The sequence below is a fragment of the Protopterus annectens genome, chromosome 11.part0, assembly GCF_019279795.1.
Source record: "Protopterus annectens isolate FY-2018-M chromosome 11.part0, PAN1.0, whole genome shotgun sequence".
Classification (NCBI taxonomy): Eukaryota; Metazoa; Chordata; order Ceratodontiformes; family Protopteridae; genus Protopterus; species Protopterus annectens.
The window spans coordinates 383754397-383773754 of record NC_056745.1 but is presented as its reverse complement, the minus strand read 5'-3'; the positions used below and the strand labels follow the sequence as shown (position 1 = coordinate 383773754).

The window sequence follows — 19358 nt, the reverse complement described above, 5'->3', positions numbered from 1 at the left end:
AGACCCAGTATGGTTATGTCCTCATGGGATGATTTTAACTGACACTGGGTTTGATCTATTTAATGTACATATTTCAAGTTTTCTGCAGTACAAATTATAAAACAACTGTAGCAGTTTGTTCACTGAAAGCCTTTATAACGTGCTGCTACAAAAGGAGGGAGAGAAAAATGAATAAGAATAAACAAAACAAAAAAAAAGAGCAGCGGAAGAATATAATAAAGCAAGAGTGTTATTTCTGAATTGACATAACGTGGCTAATTTGTAGACCAGCATTTCCTTATTCGCACTTGTATAAAATAAAATAAATAAATAAATATGAATGGAAAGTGGTTTCATTTAAGAGCAAGCAGTCTGGGGAAATGTTGACTTGGTTAGTTCACATGTCATCAGTGATCAGTAGTATCCGACTGCCTGGATATGTACAGCTGGAGTATGAGAATGACAAAGGAACAGAGGAGGAGCAGGCTGTACTTTGCAGCCTGGTGAATGATCACTGATTGGCCTTCTCCCTTTTATATCCCCCCTTCCTTTCCTGGACCAAGTTTGTCATCATTAGGATGAATCATTGAGAGGTGAAAACACTGTGAAGGAGTGAGCACATGGTATTCAAGTGGGTGCTGGGGTTATACCTCTTGGCTTTTGGTTGGACAAGTAGGTCAGAATCGGTGGTAGCTTATAGTACCGGGTGAAGTCTGTTCAGCAACATGAGTCCCCTGGGACTGGTTGAATACTCCTTTTGGAAAGTTATTAATCATGGTTTATTGGATGTGATTGTTAAAGGACAGAGTCAAGGAATGCTGGTTACATGAAATAAAGTGGTCTCAATGGCTTAATGTTTCAGTTGTCATTCTACTACTTCGGTGGGTCTGACCAGTCAACAATTCAAACTGCAACTTTAAAATACTTATTAGCTATAAAATCATTATCTTGCTAGAATCCTTCTCAGCTCATCTTATATCATTGTTTTTAGAAACATGCAGTCATAGTAAACATACACTAAAACAATTAAAATCATGCCTTACTTGTAATTAGTGGCAGACTTTCCACTGTAGAAGTAACATCTCTCATTTTGTATAAAATCCTGTCCACTGGAACCAAACTTTCTGTCTGCCCAACAATACAACATCCAACTGTCTTCAAAATATCTACCATCTGTAATGAGGAAAAACATTAATAATTAAAAAACAGAGAGAATTCTTATTCATAAACTGTTGAACATTCCAGTAGAGAAGCTAATGTCAAACAGTTTATTATTATTATTATTATTATTATTATTATTATTATTATTATTAGTCCCTATTTGTTTTCCAGGTAAGCCTGCTCACCAAATTATCTCTTTACAGGGACAAACTAGGAGCACTGTCTGATGAAGTGACTTGCTCATAGTCAAACAGTAAGCAAATGAATGTGAAAGGAATTAAACCCTACTCTTTCAGCACAGGACTCAGTACATTAACACCTCATTGCTTTAGCTCTCTGCACAGTCAAGCATTAAATGAAATTGTGTAAAAAAGTTGTCCATCTTCCAGCAAAACATCTGACATAGGGCTGATAAGGAACTGCCTGGAGAAGGAAATCTGAAGAACTGAACCTGCCAAGTCTGAATTAGACATAAATATGTTAGCAAGCAATAAAGATATACAGCTTAGACATTTTAATTGAACACACAAAAAAGTAAAAAGCAGGCTATATTACACAGATAGAATTTTTTTGTTTTTATATGGGGACCTTAAAACTTACCTCTGTTGAATGTGATCTCAAAACTATCTTATTTTTTTGTAACTCAACAGCCTAGTAACCTTTTCAGGTGAAAACTCTAAATAAATACATAGAGTACTATTGTCTGTATCAGCCAATAAACTGCTGACACAACTGCCTGCCACAAACAGCAGTTCCTTACTCCCCTGGATATGCCTTACCTTTTCACAGGCCAGTCACAGAATGCAATGTTACCAATTAAGAACAAGAGATTTTAAATTAATGATTACAAAATTGGATATCTCCAGTTTGGCTCCTGCTTCAGCAGACATAAATAATGGCTAATAAACACTTTGTAGTCATTTTATTACAGTTAAATCCATTAGTATGAATGGAGTCTTAACCAGAAAGGATACCCACTTATCTCAGAAAGCAGAAACAGCCATTAGAATTCTTTAACATGCAAAACTGAATAGGACCAATCTCAAACAATATTGCCTGGTTCCTTGAAAATGTTATCTGCAGTTAGCCTGAAAATTAAGTTATTCAACCAAATGTGAAGCTGTTCTATCCAAAACATGAAAAACCAAAAACAGCTGAATAGGAAAACCAATAACTTATTTAATAGCCACAAGATAAAAACAATAAAATGCCAAGCATCCAGTTAGTGTTTTTGTCTGTAACCTTCAGACTTCTTCACACTGTAAATACATTTAGCATCACCAAGCATTTATGTAATATGTAGTCATGTGATTAAAATAGTTTAGTGCTTTTGACCCTTTGTGTTTCAGGTAAGCAACAAAATCTTCTCTGTTGTTTAATCCTGGCAGGTAACAAGCATTAAGTTTAACTTGCCATAAATATTCATTCCACCCTAATTCTTCCTCAGCATCAAACTTATTATTATGCCTTGCAACATAATCTAATACAACAAATTTAAAATCCATTTTATATTTGGATAAAATATAATGCTTGCTTAAACTATTTTTTTTTCATTACCAGCTGATACTGCATATTTGTGCTCATACAGCCTCTTGTAAAGCTCTCTGGTTGTTCTACCAATGTAAAATGACTAACAGGGAATGCATACAGCTAAATATACAACAAACTTAGATATGCAAGTAAATCTGTCTCTGAATTAGGAAGGAAAGAATATTTATTATTATTTGTGACTACTAAATAAGTTCTGGGTTTCCTTATTCAGCTGCTTTTGTTTTTTCATGAAAACAAAGTTAGTCCAGGTCTTGTGGCCAATCAAACCAATTCATGCATTAGTAAAAACTTTAGTTCATGTTAATGATAAAAAGAAAAAAGAAAAAAAAAAGAATAAAGACTCCCTAGGCTCAATTCTAGTAGAAAATTTAATTTCCTTTATTTAGGGATAGATGAACACTGCTGTATACAATATATATATTTTTAGGACGTGCTGTTATATTTATACAAGTCCAGCTGAAAGAAAGCAGGTGGAGAGGAGCAGGAACCACTTCTGGTTGGAGGACTGAGGGGACTGGATTAGGGGTGTGCCTCCCTCCACCCGTTGATTGGATGCTGGATAGCTGTTGAATTTTATTTATTAGTATTGAAATGTAACATGATCCAAAATAGAACACACCGGAGGAAAGGTGCAGGGAAAAATACAGTCAGAAATCTAATAGAGTCTGTCTGGTAAACTTTACTAAAAACTTCAGTAAACTGATCACAGTGCTTTAGTCAAAGCTTCATCAAAGCCATCATGTTCTTCTTTTTTGTCTTTTTAACATACCCTTTTAGTCAATAAAGAGATAGCTTCCTCCTCTTGTTTATTAGTAACTATTTTTGAAATGATGACATTGTTTTTACATGAGGGTGGGTGGGTGTGAAGAATTACCAGTGCCTTTGAAGGGCCAGATTGTCTATACAAAACAAATGAAAAATATAACAATATAATATGAAAAAAAATTCAAATGTAAGTGTTAACACAGAGTTAGGACCCTTTTTTTTACTTTTGGCATTCTTAACTAACCTTTTTGTCAGTAGGGAGCTTGGTTTCTCCAATAACTTATAAAAGTGTGTATTAGTAAACAGGTACTAGTCTTGAAAACTTACTCCACTTTTACAGGAGGGTGGATATGTGTGAGGAATAAATTGTGCCTTTAAGGTACCTGACAGCTAGTAGATATGAACACAAGTGGGAGTTTTTCTTTAATTCTTGTCTGTTTTTATTATAATTGCCAGTGACTGGATCCCACTTCATTTCACTGCTTCACTCGATAGTCAGCTTGTCTTACGCTTGGTGACCAATCCTGCTTCTTTTTTAAAAAACATCACTTAACTTGCCCCTGGGGTCCACATATTCTGATCCTGTGGGGGTGGTGTGTTAATCTTTCATTGAATCATTTCTCTAGGGCCACCATATACTGAGGATGGGACTTACCCTGGCCTGTAGAAGCAGGATAAGCCATCCAGGGGGTTGGTCTACTACAACCAGGATCGCTAGTTTGTGATGGCTATAAATAGAAATCAAAGTAATATAAAAAATATATAATAAAAGTAATTTCTGTCCAACAGTCTTCAATTTGGACCATAAAATTGTCAAACCAACTAGCATTTACTTTATGAAATCAACACTTCATCCTGCTTCCACTGCTACAGCTAAGATTCCTCATCTGCTGAAGATGCAGGCTTACAAAAAAGAACTGTCATCTGAAAATGGTCCATGCTTTTATTTCCTCTTTTCTATGTGCCATGCTCTTACTGAATGTTTACTTGCTACTCCTTCTCAAAGGCAGTCACTTTTTAGGTCTGCCACTCAGGTGTCACCTCCTGGAAATCTAGAAAGGTATTTGATTCTGTAGGTGGGAAAGTCTTAAGATACACAGAAACAAACTCTGCACTTGTAATTCTCTGATCAGTGTATTACACTTTATCCTGCTCTGCCTTGTGAAGCCTAAACAATTGTCAAGAATCTTGTTGGGGGTTGGTATAATGGTAAAGGTGTTTACCTCACAGTCACAGAGTCCCATAGAAAGGGAAATTGTCTAGGCTTAAAATGTTCTGCAAGGGCAGCTAACCTAGTTCTTACCTATAAACCTATGGAAAACAGTCCATAATGAAAGTGTCAGCTTACTCTAATCCTTAAACTCAAGCTGAATGAAACTCCAGATGCCCAGCCACAGTAGCCAGAATAAATATTTGCTAGAAAGTTTCACCTTGCATTCAGCCCTGCACCACTGCACAAGATCTTGGGTTAGGAGATGGGTAAAATATCAGAAGGACAAAAAAAAATATGTAATTGCTTCCACTAGTCCAAAAAAGAAGACTTTTAATAATATACATATACTGTGGAGCTTTTCTCCCCGGGCCTCCGCTGAAAATGGACCTACGTCCAGTCGGACACTCCCGGTCAACAAATGTAAATAAATAAAGAAAGAAAAAAAATAACAAAAAGGTGAGCACTTTCATGGTCTGAGGAAGGGGTTTTCCACAAAAACGCTCACCTTTTTGTTACTAAAATTATTGTTTCATTTCTAGTTTAGTTTTTATTACACTGCTTTTTCCTGCTCATTGCTGTGATGGTTGAAGTCTTCTTTTTTGGATTATACACTACTGTGGATTCACTCGACCTTTGCCTGCAGGTGTTCCTGTCTCTCTTTTGAAAATTTTCCACTAGCCAATGCACCATTTCTATTACTCCATACAATACAGAGTGATGTACTTATATGTTATGGTGATTATAATTTGTCCCCATTATTCATTGTCAACAGACCTGTAGCTTGGGCTGTTAGGAGTACAATCATCACACTATTATTCTTTCATTTGAGTGAACGCTGGCAATGTTAATATCTGTTTGACTGAAACTGTTTTTTTTTGTTGTTTGTTTTTGTTTTTTTGCTTAATTAATCTCCTTTGGGTGTTCTGACTTCATTAATTTTAACCTAGCTACTCTTCTGATTACCTGCTCTGGTTCAGCTCTTAGTGGGCTCCAAGAGCCAAGCCTGACCCTTGACTTGGCTCTGGCTCAGTTCTTCTTCAATATCCTAGGCATGCACACCTTTTGGTTAAAGTTTTGGATAATGCATTAATTGGTTTGATTGACCTCAGGACCTGTAGTAGCTTTAACTTTGAGACTAACAGCAGATAACATTTTCAAGAAATAAAAGTAAATATCCTCTCTCTAAGCACAAAACTGTCAGTGAAAAGTGAAAAGCAACAAAAGTGAGAGCACTGACAGTACCACAGCTGGGAAATTTATTACAAAAATAAAGAAAAAAGTTACAGAGAATAAATCCTTACAAAACAGTGACGAGCGCTTTTAGGGATCTACCCCTTCATCAGACAACAGTTAAAAATCCCATAATTCATTAAATACTGGAGGTTAGTCACATGATGTTTCAAAATTTCAGTTGTACCCAATAAGGACATAACAATTAGTGCATCAGTACTTTTAACTGTTGTCTGATGAAGGGGTAGATCCCTGAAAGCACTCACCACTGTTTTGTAAGCATTTATTCTCTGTAACTTTTTTTCTTTTATTTTGTAATAAAATTCCCAGCTGTGGTACTGTCAGAGCTCTCACTTTTGTTGTAAAATTTTCAAGAAACCAGGTGGCATTATTCAAGATTGTTACTACCTGTAGGCCATTGTATATCTTAACTTCCAATTGCATAATATCTGCTTCAATAATAGGTTAAGATGTGATAGGGTAGCACACTACTACTGTCACTTCATCTCTTACAGATCAACTCAACCTAGTATAAAAATTAAAACAAAAAAAAAATTGAAAAGGAGAAAAATACAATGCGTTATAAAAAAGTGAAAAAACTTTGTGATGGCCCCTCTTTACCCTGGGCTAGTAATTAAGGAGCCTCAATCCTCACCATTTACACCAGTGAAAGGCAGTCACTAAGAACAGGAATGGATTTACACAGTATTTCTCTGCATCAAGCACAATTTTCCCCAAGAGCACACAAAGAACATGCTCAACTGGGACTGGGCTCTCTCCCCGGGATTCAATAACGTCTTTTTTTCTGTGCAGGAATAGTGCAGCAGCTTCTGTACAGAATATGGCCGCCGAGCGATCCAGTAAACAAGGCTTGGGGCGTGCACTGGCCTGCTAGCACCATTTTTGCACAGACACCACTGAATTATGCTAATTACCTCATTTGCTGGTGAAAAACATGCAAATTAGGTGAATTAGCAATTCAGTAAGCAGGCAGACATCTGTCCAAGAAAAGTGTCAGTTGCAGAAATGTATTCGGTTACTAACCAAGTACATTTCTATAAAAATGAAAATGGGGCATGACAGCTCAAAGTAAAGCACGTATTATTATTATAATCATTAGGCATGACAATGACCAAAAATATGGCCATTGGCATGAAAAAGTGTTGCAAAAATATGAAAATCAAAGTTTTTTTGGAGGAGCCGATTTCAGACTTTTAAGCATAGTGCAGCGGTGCGGAAATGGGATTGTGCCGAAAATAAAAAAACTGTGTAAAGACAATTTTAAGTGAAATCTGAATGTTGTCATTATAGTGTATGGAATGCAGAATCAAAACAATAACAGGTAACACTGGTTGCTAAGGAGGAGGGCTCTGGTGTAGTGGTGTAACAAGGGACTAAGGCAGTGGGGTATGCAAATGAGCAAATTTTACTGGATAACCAAATGGGAGACCATTCTCTAGCTGCACCTAACCATGTAAGAACTATGAGGCAGTGGTGTAAGCAAGAGAAGTTGCTGACAAGAAAAAGGGGGTGTGTCATGCTTGGTGTAGGCACATTGGAGCTCCACGGCTCCAATTTGAGCTTAGCTAAGCACAGCTAAGCAAAAGGGTGTGTCTGAGGCCGTAATGACTTATTCCATGAAATGAAGAGTGTGTTCATGTCCAGGGGAGGGCCATTTCTGCTTCAAAGTGCTTACTTTAGCTAAACGGGTTTGCATGGTGTGCACTGTGTCTAAAACAAAAAAAAATGGAAATAGCAAAACTGTTTACATTTGGGCAGCGGGTTTGTGCGGGCGCACCTCGGGGCTTAAAAGGGGAAGAAATGGGAAGGGAAAAAAAGTTAAATAGCAGAATAAAAGCAATCAAGTACAAATAATATAGCAGGCAGGTGGAAAGTATCATAGCCAGCCAATCATACAGGCAGCATCGGCAGCACAACAGTATAAACTGTGCATACACCTTTCAGTCTGTTTTTCCCACAAACTGCACCATTGGTGTACACACTCGGGAGAATTTTTACCAACAAAATGTTAGGGGCTGCTGTCACTTTGATACATCAATATGTGCTAGAGGCTAAGGCTATTGATGAGGATAATGCTGGCAACCACCCCAGACTGAGGAGGAGAAGAGTGTTCAGACACAGGGTAACCTACCAGGGGCTACATGATCTGAAGATAGTAGAGCACTACAGGGTGGACAGGGACATACTTCAGCAACTCATCGAGCTGTGCCAGCCTCACCTCAGACCCAGAGCCAACAGAGGGGAACCCATCCCACTGGATACCAAGATATGTGTAGTCTTAAGAATACTAGCTACAGGTACTTTCCAAAGACATACTGGGGACATCATGGGGTCTCACAGGCATCTGCATCCATGGTACTCCACCAGTTCCTGTATGCCATGCTACCACATGCCAATGAGCACATTTACTTCCCCAGCATACATGAGGAGAGGACCAGCAATATGTGCCTCTTCCACCATGTAGCAGAATACCTGGAGGTACTGGATGACATAGACTGCACGCACATCCACATCAAAGCACCATCTGGTGAACAGGGTAGTCGTGTGCAATGCCTAGGGCATTATCATCATTATCATTAATGTGTGTGCTGGCAGTCCTAGAAGCTATCATGACTCCCACATCTGGCATTCCTCACAGCTGTATCAGGGATTTGCCAGGGGGGACATCCCATATGGCCATCTGGTGGGGGATGCTGGCAATGCACTGGAGCCATGGATGATGACACCCATCAGAAATGCACACACACACCCACTCAAGAATGCCATAATGAGGCACACACACAAACCAGGATCATTACAGAGCATGTGTTTGGGATGCTCAAGTCATGGTTCCACTGTCTTGACATATCTGTGGATCCTTGCAGTACTCTCCAGCCGCATGTGCACACATGTTCATAGTAGGTGCCATGCTACACAATATGATTCTGTGGAAACAGCAGCAGCAGGAACAGCATGGAGAAGGGCCACACAACCCCCCACCATTACCAAGGTCCCCACAGGCACAGAGGGACTTGGAGGAGAAATCCCCTAAGCCAGACCCTGTAGGCAGACAGAGCCATGCCCAGTATATCCTGGCCTTGGCAAAGAGGCAATGCATAGCACACACACTGACACTGTAGGGATCCAGAGACTGACACCCCTCTCCGACTTGCACACACAGTAAAATGGATGGCACACACATCACACTACCTGTAACTTACCATGTATAGGCAGTGTACTGCGTGCATCTGACATAGGCAGCCCTCAAGCACCATCCTCACAACTGCCCCAGTCTTCTTAACAATAAATGAATTAATTAGTATGTTCTGGTAGCATATCTATAGTATTGCTAAATGCATCCAAGGGAATGGGGTGGCCTACTGGGATAGCAGCAGACAAGTGACAGCTACGTGGGACACCAGGGAATGTTTGCACAATACTGACTTCTCCACACTATGCCGTAGTACCCAAGGTGATGAATCCCACTGCAGTATATGTTGGGGGGCAACTAACTGGGGGGTCATAGGTCACAGGCATTGATGTCAACATGGGGGTCCCATACTCACCCTTCAGCCTCACTCAGCAAGTCAGCTGTAGAAAACCATAAATAAATGTATTGCAAAGGCCAACAAATGGTGAAAATGATGAAATACCCCCTACAGACTTACACAGTGATATCACAGCAGCCCTTGCAGTTGCAGTAAGGCTCTGAAGGGTAAGAAGTCTGAAACTCAAATTATGCCATTACAATCTGACCTGTGATCCTTAGTGATATGCCTCAAGTCACCAAGGCAGGGCACAATACTATGCTAAATGGAACCATAATGTAAAGCAAATATCAGCACAGTCTGTGCAAATGTGTACTGACAGGGGTACCCCTCCATATTCCCATGGAAATGCAGTAACGTATGTTTGCAGGGGAATAGCAGCAGAGCATACATTGCCAGGGCTGTCCCAATCAACATGATAACTTGTTGCATGTCCACAATATGCAGGGGTCAATGAGCTATGTATATATGTAGTTAATACTGTCAGGATGTGGCCAGCACTTACTCTCGGCTGTTGTATCGTAGTGGCCTAGGTACACTGCTGTCTATGACAGGGCCATGTTCCAAAAACTGCAGTGCCAAGTATTCTGTATGTCAGCTATACCTACAGTAGGAGTTGTACACACTGTCCAGATGTCAATAGCTGTTAATGCAGGAAAGCTGTATGGGTCATGGACAGGGGGCCACACATATAGGCAGTATTCAGCTTGGAGTAACCTACACAGTGCCTACCATACCTCTCAACTGTACAGACCTATTGCAGAATGTCCAGAGGTTTGCATCATAATTGTGGACTGTATAACATGAGATAGTGGCTGTCTGGCAATTCATTGGCAAATCACGTAAGACTAAGGTCAGAAAATAATGTCAAATTGTAGTGTCAGACTTCATAACCTATAGAAACATGCATGCTAATGCAAAACCTGTTACTGAATCACCTTTCTAGGTTTGTAAGGCCAATACTTAAAATGGTCCCTATATTTAGGCCTCTGTACCCCAATCACTTATGGCTTTGTCCAGATGTCTGGCTCTCAGAAGTTGAGAGATATGGTGCTTAGTAGGACAGCAGGTACCTGGAGGTCAGTGTACTGCCTGTGTATAAAAGACTGCCACCTTTCTGTGTCAGCACTGACAACATGTCACTGGCAAACAGTCATACCCCTGGATTGACACAGGTTGTCACAAAAGGAGCACAAGTATGCCTTGTATATCTGTTCCACTTGTCCTAACATTGCTTTTGCCTGCCAACTATTTGCAAAACAAGAAAGGGTCAAGTCAAAACAGCAATGGCATACAGTGGGGAAGCAGACATCAAACCCATAAGAGCAAACAAGCAATTACCAAACCGGTCTCCCAACTGTCTATGTTTGACAGTACATTATTAACACCCTGTCCCTATATGTGGGCCGTAGTCTGACTGTCATATTTGGGCCTATGCAGATGTCAGTCTGTGATGATATGACAGCTCGACCCACATGTAGCCTCATAATATCATATAGCAACACAAACCTTCTAAGGACCACAGCAAATGGAGTGTTGCAATGATGAACAACCTGCTTAATAGGTACACTCAGAGGTGTAACGTCCACAACCCTGTGTGCAATGTAACAGCTTGTACCCCACCCATATCAGAATTAGAAATACATAACAGCAGCCACTGTGGCCAAAGCCTGTGACCGGACTACAGAAGGACAAAGAGACACACATAAGAGGAAGGGGAACTACTGGCCAGACAAATTGAGAATGTGACACCAGAACAGATTGTGCAGTAACATAGGTGCCATGCAGTATAAGGGGTCAGTAAACATCACCTGCAAATACACAGCACACACCCATGTAAGTGGAGGTCTACAACAAAACAAAACCCAAACAATGGACACCTCAGAGGCAAAATTACATGAGAACTCCACAAACCTACACACCACAGACCATGTAGACACCACGCACCAGGGTCTTGCAAACACTAAGGCCTTACCCCAAACACCTACTCTACACAGATAGGCTAACAGCACTGTCCCTCTACCCTGTTCCATACAGACTCTGCTGAGGTGACCCCTGTCTGGCATACAAAGCAATCCAGACACTGCCTTGATGGGACTGTTGCACATATGGAACTCAAGGCCCACTCCATCAACCTGTACGCGCAGCATCAACCTGTGCTGTGATATCAGTACGGCTTGTTGGTGTGACAGATACATGTTCCATATACTCCCTCAGCTGTAGAATACACTCCCTGTCAACAGCAAGCCAAGTGCTTCAATACCCCTAGTGATGTGCTCCCTGTATAACTCAATGGGAAACACAAAATACAGTCCTGTAATCCCAGATGTGCCCCTGTGTGCTGACATGTTGTAGCATGGGCTACAATCTCATCTGCATGGGTTATAAGGGCTTCATGGCTAATGCCCTACTAACATCATAGCAACCTATCAACCTATATACAACTGTCTGTCAGTGGTTCACCACATTACTCTGTACTGCTCTGCCACTGACATACCTGGAAGTCACAGTGCTATTTGAAATATACTACACATATAAGGGACAGTTCTGCACAGTAGAATGCACTCTGTACCCATAGCTGTACTTCTCAACCTCTGACAGCAAGACATATGGACAGGGTCATAAATAAAAGTGGGACAAAGGCACAATGATAGGCACATGTTGTAAATATTGTCCTTACATACTGAGAAAGTTGGTAGGATAAGGGGTTTTGCATTAGCAGGAATTGTCCGAAGGTTATGAAGTCTGAAACACTAATGTGTGTCATTATTTTTTAATGTCAGTCTTCAATTATATGCAACTAACTTGCCCTAAAAACACAAGTTTATGTAGACTGGATGAAACTTGTAGACAAACACCTGGACAATCTGCCAATAAATGTACAGTTGAGAGGTATGGCCACACCAGGATATGACTTTTCAGGTAAGATGAATACCACACAAGCAGGAGATCCCCAGCCAGTATATCACCAAGTTGCTGGACTGTTTACACAGCTTCATCAATCAACTGGCTGTAGGCATACCTCTCAACTGGCAGTTTTGGTCAAGAATGTGTATAGTTAGGCTCATAATATTGGTCTGTGCATCATACATCTTGTATTCCTCAGATAAAGCACTGTGATGATCTGAGGATGTCTGTCACTAGGTAATGACACAATACATTGCAGTGTCAGACTTCAAATATGCCAGAAAAAGTCTGCTGAAACAAACCCAGTACCACTAGGATAGTCCTGTTTACTTTTGAGATGTATGGCTGTAGCACACAAAATCCCAGACCAGAGTACACCTAACTCTGGAATGGAGTCACACTCTCACTACAGAAGGTCACACTGGGCATGCTTCTACACTTAGAGACTCACAGGCCACGTGGGAACCCACATCAAACTATATAACTGTATTGTGCATATATATCTTTGCATACAGACAGCTATGGACACCTTAACTATCCCTACACACACCCATCAGACAGGATTACCTCAGCTAGCCATAGGTGGCCCATATGTGATATATCTGCATCTGTTGCATGTGACACACAGACAGATATATGGGAAACAGATAACAATATGTTAAGCATACACACACATATAGACATGGGGAAGAGAGAGAGACAGACAGTAATAGAGAGAGAGACACAGACAGGGGGATACATACAGAGTGAGTCAGACACACGGATTCCCTGAATGGCATAGAGTGATGTCCTGCTGCGGAGAGTGGCATACTGGTCATAACCAGTTGCATGTGCCAGCATGAAGTCGAGCTCCATTGTGCAATAGTACTGAGGTGAGGTTATAATATCACTTCACCTGCCTCTGTGCTTGTGTGTGTGTGTGTGTGTGTGTGTGTGTGTGTGTGTGTGTACGTGTGCGTGTGTGTGCGTGTGTGTGTGTGCGTGTGTGTGCGTGTGTGTGTGTGTCTGGGTAAGAATCATATCCTCTGGGGGGTGGGTTATACAATTTTGAGGTGTGTACCACCCAGTATATGTCCCATTGCTCTTCTTTACAAGGCCTGCTGATGTAATTCAACTCAGATGTACCTGTATACACTTGTCAGCCCTCCAAGATCTGTGGCATGTGCAATAACTGCATAATACTATAGTGGAAATACTTAGGTAGGTAGGGGTTCTAATCTCAATACCAACAACTATAGGCGTGTGCGTGAAGTGTATCTCCTGTGGCTGTTGTATGTGTAGGTTATACCATTTTAAGGCCTGTTCACTCGCTACCCATGATTTCACTTTAAAGATCCTGTTAATGGCATCTGCCTCACATGCACCATGCAACACTATACAGCCCATACCAGTCATCTGTACAGATGTACATGGGATATCCACATGTTTGCAAACTATATGTCGTTTGTGTCCCCTGACAATGAGCATTCCTGTGATATCATTGCCAAATATGTCACACTTACCATACTGACACACATGCCAGCATCAGACATCATACCTGACTGACACATCATGCTGATACAAAGTCTGTCAGTATTTCTTGTGCAGGTTTGTAGGAGCAGTTGATGACATGAATCACTATGTCTGGTGGGTTATCCCACCATCCATGAAGGCATTTACAAGATTACCTATTGTAAGAGTTTGTGTGTTATGTCCCAAGCATATAATCTATGTGGAGCATGTCATGTGTACACAGCACTATAATACATACATGTGGATATGTAGGGTTACTAATATGTCTATTGGCAACAGTGTATGTGTTTCTGTATGCACAGCCCCTGTGGTTGTCTTCAGTGTGTGTATTTGATGGGCATGCCATTTTGTGTGCCTCTTCCACCCTGTGAACTCCCCCATTGCCAACCTAGTGTCATCCCATACAGATGGCATCCACCATACAAGCACAGCTACACAGTTTCTAACAGCAAGCCACTGTGGTGCAATGGTTGTATCACTGTGTATTTTACATTAATAGATGGGTATGTCATCTACTCTGATAAGTGTCACCTCCATGTGCATGTGTGTCTCAATGCATGTCCCCATGCAGCAGTGTGTGTTTGTGTGTGTGTGTGTGTGTGTGTGTGTGTGTGTGTGTGTGTGTGTGTGTGTGTGTGTGTGTGTGTCAGATGGCTCTAACATGTTAAGGGCCTCTGAACCCACCATTTGCAATCCTAACAGCTCCTGCAATTGTCACCCAATTCAATAGTACTTGCAGAGACTGCCACACTAAAGTACTGCTGCGCTATCTGTATTATGTATCTAGCACTATTATTCATAAGACTGTGCAGGTAGGGGCTGTACTCAGCCCTTCACCAGCTGCCCCATGTATGGGACTATGATTCTATGTGTGCTACCAGCAGGAGAGGCCAGACATGCATATGAGATGGCAGACACACATGCTAGTTATTGTCAGGTTAGACTAACACAGGCTGACCTGTTGTGAGGAATACATACCACAAACCTGCCATACACAGTACCAGGAATACTCGCATCAACTGCATGGAGGTTTAGTGGATGTGACAGAAATGGCAGGGGCAACGGGTTCTGATAGCTGAATCTGTTGCAGTTGAAGTAATGGCTAAGCTTGTGAGGGACCCAGTGCCAGTACTCAAATAACCTCCTCTGAATGTGTGATCCCACGGTCCTACAGAACACCCAGGTGATATGTATGAAGGATACATGGCTGTGTCAAGGGTACGTATGCAAGGTCACACTGTCTGCCCTAATTGCCCCTCACACACTGTTGCATGTAACACACCTGGTAAACATGTACATATACAGCTGTACCTTGGCTATGAAAAGGTCATTGTGTTTCCACTATGCCTTACTCATCATTGCTACTGTCAGCAGGACCACAGCCTGCAGACACACAGACACCTGGAAAACAACCAGAATACAATACATGACACTATAGTCAGTCAGCAGTATTACCAGCAATAGTGCATCATGGTTAACAAGGTACATACAACTCAGTGTGTACCCATAACTACTGTCAGCAGATAACACCTTAAACAGCATGACATTGCTACACTGTACTATAGTCACCCTGTGCATCAGACCCATATGAGCATGTCCGTGCATCGATGGTATGGATAACAGGGTTGTGGCACAAGTATCATCACATGCACAGGGTGTGGTGTTGGATTGCCAGAGGCCTAAGCTCGCCATATGGCTGACAGCATGTGTGTGTGTGTGCGTGTGTGTGCGTGTGTGTGTGTGTGTGTGTGTGTGTGTGTGTGTGTGTGTGTGTGTGTGTGAGTGTGTGTGTGTGTGCATGTCTGAAGGGGTAATGTTCAACTGGGTCATGCAGAGGAGCTGTGTGTGTCTGGTGGTGACTGGCCTGTGGTAGGGATGTGAGAGTGTTTGTCTACACACCAAGTGGATGCCCGACACAGGGCTATGTTGGACAGCCATGGACTGTACATGGCAGGATGTATGTTTCACTGTCTCCTGGCAGGGATGCAGCAACTGGTTCTGCCAGGAGTATCACTGGCACCCCCAGGCTCAAGGACAGATGCAATACTACTCCCTGATGGTAACTGCTGTCTGCTGGATCCATGTCCCTGATGGGACTGGCCAGAACAACGTGCCTATGACCTGCTCTGGTGTGGTGTGGACAGCACCCTCCTTTTGGGAGTGCTGTTGGTACTGTCACTACAGGACTATGAATGTGTATGGCCACGTGAGCTCACAGCTGATCATGTTGCTGACCTACGTCCACCTGGCCAATGCCCTACTCCCACCACATGCTGAAGCACAGACATTGCATGGTTGAGCAGTGGCAATGTCTCACACCACCGTCGATCCATGACATCGGCAAGATTATGTATGGCATCACAAATGCCATGAAGGTCATCACGCATGACAGGGAGTGCTGCATTCATGAGCCTGAGCATCTGTCTGGCGTTGCAGCCAGTATGTGCCTGTGCTTCCATGACGGGCCATAACATGCATCTGGTGACACCTGCTATGGCACTTGCAACAGGGGCTTGATGAGCAGCAGTGCTCTGTCGAACACCCCTGTCCATCTGCTTGTGTGTGACCTTGTCTGCTCTCTGCCTATTGCTGGTGTCTACACTCACACTCACCATACTCAACACACTAGCCTGTTCCATGCCACCACCCTTAGCCTGTCCATTATCCATGGCTGCTGAGGACTGGGTATTTATGGGCATACTGACTCTGTGCGGGGACATAGTGGGTGAAAGTGGGATACTAAACAATGGCACAGATTCAGGCACCATCAACCCCACCTGTGCCTCACTATGACCACCATCATCATGGGAGTCTGCTAAGACACTGAGATCAGGGTGTGAGGGGGAGGGACACTAACCACTGTGTCCACCTGTGAGGGGAAGACAACATATGTAAATTAATACCCTGCAGTAGTATGTCTGCTGATACACACACACACACACACACACACACACACACACACACACACACACACACACACATACTCCTGGTACAGTCTGGTACAGCTGTGACACCTATGGGCCCGATGCAATACATCTCTTTTACTGGTACTGTAAGGCCCACAATGAAGGATGACAAATCCTACTGTGTGATGGGCCTAGTAGCAGAATGATAACTGTGGCCAAGACCAAGGCTATTGGGGTGAGCTATACAGTGTCACCAAGTGCATATGCATGTACTGTAAGAGTTGACTTACTGCTATACAGACCACACACAATGACAAGGTGTAATGATATGTGATGATAACTGATGAAGGGACAAGACTATACACTATCACTGCAGTACCTACACAGTTCAAACTCACAGGGATTCATTTCAGACAGCATAGCAGGACAGTCTGCAATACATACAGGAAACATATAAAGTACTAGGTGCATAGCCTCATAAGATGATACCAGGCTATTGGCCCTGATGCCCTCATAAGCCTGGCCCAGACTTTCGCCCATGTCCCTTCTAAACCAGCACCTGTTTCCCCTGTCCAGCTGGGAGACACATGGGATTCCAGGGGTGCCCCATCTGTTTCCAATACAGTCATCCTGCTTCTTCTTCAAGAGGGCTATACACATACTCTGCTAGTCATGGGGAGAGAGTGTATTTTACAGACAGTGTATTGTGTGGGACACTACACTATCCCACCAATAAGTCCTATACATATCACAGACCAAGTGTGGTCATGCATGCATGATGTGTGAGTGGGATTTGTCTTACAGATATGCAGAAACTCCATCATAGCTGGTTTGGAAATGGCCTTGTACGTCAGACACAGGTCATCTATGATCAGTCTGTGTGAGAGTGAGTACAGGGAGAGGGCTTTCAGCCTACCTGTATTGGATAGGTGTTACAGACCCTGGATTTGCCTGGTCAGAAACCTCTGTGGTTCATAGGTTCATGGGTTCATAGGTTGGTACAAGGTTATCAGCCCTAGGGCCTATACAAGACTAGCCATAACAATTCCCTGGCTATTTCTTCCCCCACTATTTACTTCCCTGGACCCCTAACTAGCAGGGCAACTGACATGATCCCCGGGGTGAATTTCCTTTCTCCCATCCAATCATCAAGGTTCCTTTTGAAGAGGGCTAAAGAGGTGCTCTGCTTGACATGTATGGGCAGTCTATTCCAGAGTCTGGGGAGTCTCTGGGTCATTAACCTATCCCTCCAGCATGTTTTGTTTATTGTGATGACAAGGTTTAGATCCCTGGAGCATGTGGCTCTGAGGGATTAGGATTTTTTTAAAGTGTAGCATGTCCAACAGAACTGGGTTTGACATGGCCTTGTATGTTAAGCAGAGATTGCCTCAGAGTAGATGATATGCGACAGAGTATAGCTGGAGTTTTTAAGACAGTCAGCGTAGGGCATCTGCTTTAGGCCTGTGATTCTTTTAGTGAGGTATTTCTGCAGCCTTTCCAGTTGTTGCAGATGTCTTGAGAGGTATATACCAAATGGGGTGTTGTATTCTGTAATGGGTCTAATGAGGGATGAGTACAGTGGGACAATTACCTCCTTTTTTCTGAATGAAAAGCCCTTAGTGATGACATGTGCCACATAGAAGGATTTTCTGACTGTTGTGGCGATGTGGTTATTGAAGTTGAGACCACTGTCCACCTGTGTCCCTAAGTCTCTTATCACAATTTCGGTGTTTAGTGTACTGCCAACTATGTGGTAATTCATGGATACATGTTTTTTTCCCAAAGGCGAAAACTATAAATTTCTTGGCATTGAGCTTGAGCCCATGGTTCTGGTACCAAGCATCTGTTTCTGTAAGGCCCTTTTGTAGAGTATCCACATCATTTGGGGATTCAATAATGGCTCACAGTTTGCAGTCATCTGCAAACTTTGTTAGCCAGAGTCCCTTAGTGTTGGCCTGTACTTCAGAGAAGTAGATGCCAAACAAGAGAGGTCCCAGGACTGAACCCTGAGGTACTCCACTTGTCACTTGTCTGCAGTTGGATTTGGAGTCAGCTACTTTTACAGCATGGGTTCTGTCAGTAAGCCAGTTGGCAACCCATCGAGTGATGTAGGGATTAATGCCCAGCTTAGTAAGTTTATCTAAGATACCAGAGTGGAGGATGGTGTCAAAGGCCTTGGTGAGATCCAGATAGGCTGTGTGGACTGCCTTACCCTCGTCCACGGCTCTAGAGACTGATTTGAAGAAGTCAGTCAGGTTCAGGAGACAGGATCGGCCCTTCACAAATCCAAACTGGGTGGGGTGCAGTGTTTGAAGGTTGCAAATGTCTTTGTTTATAAGTTCCATGATAACACATTCCATGGCCTTGCAGATCAGGCTCATCAGAGTGATAGGGCGGTAGTTCCCAGGATCAAAGTTGGATCCCCCCCCTTGTGGAGTGGGATAACTGTAGCTGTGCACCACTCAGTGGGCACGAAGCCTGAGGTGGGGGTATGATTAAACATGACATTTAGGTGAGGTGCCAGTTCATTTTTTAGTTCATGTAGTAAACAGCCCGGAATGTCATCTGGTCCCATGGATGCTGTAT

At 42.5% G+C, this 19358-nt stretch overlaps 1 protein-coding gene across 1 annotated transcript in view; it reads right to left on the bottom strand.

The window, feature by feature from the left end:
- Positions 1-19358, bottom strand: part of LOC122815403 (thymidine phosphorylase) — a 381517-nt gene that overhangs the window by 127994 nt on the left and 234165 nt on the right. Inside the window, exon 5 of the mRNA XM_044087870.1 lies at positions 1023-1152. Within this exon, the coding sequence (XP_043943805.1) occupies positions 1023-1152 (130 nt within the window). The remainder of the gene's footprint in view (positions 1-1022; positions 1153-19358) is intronic.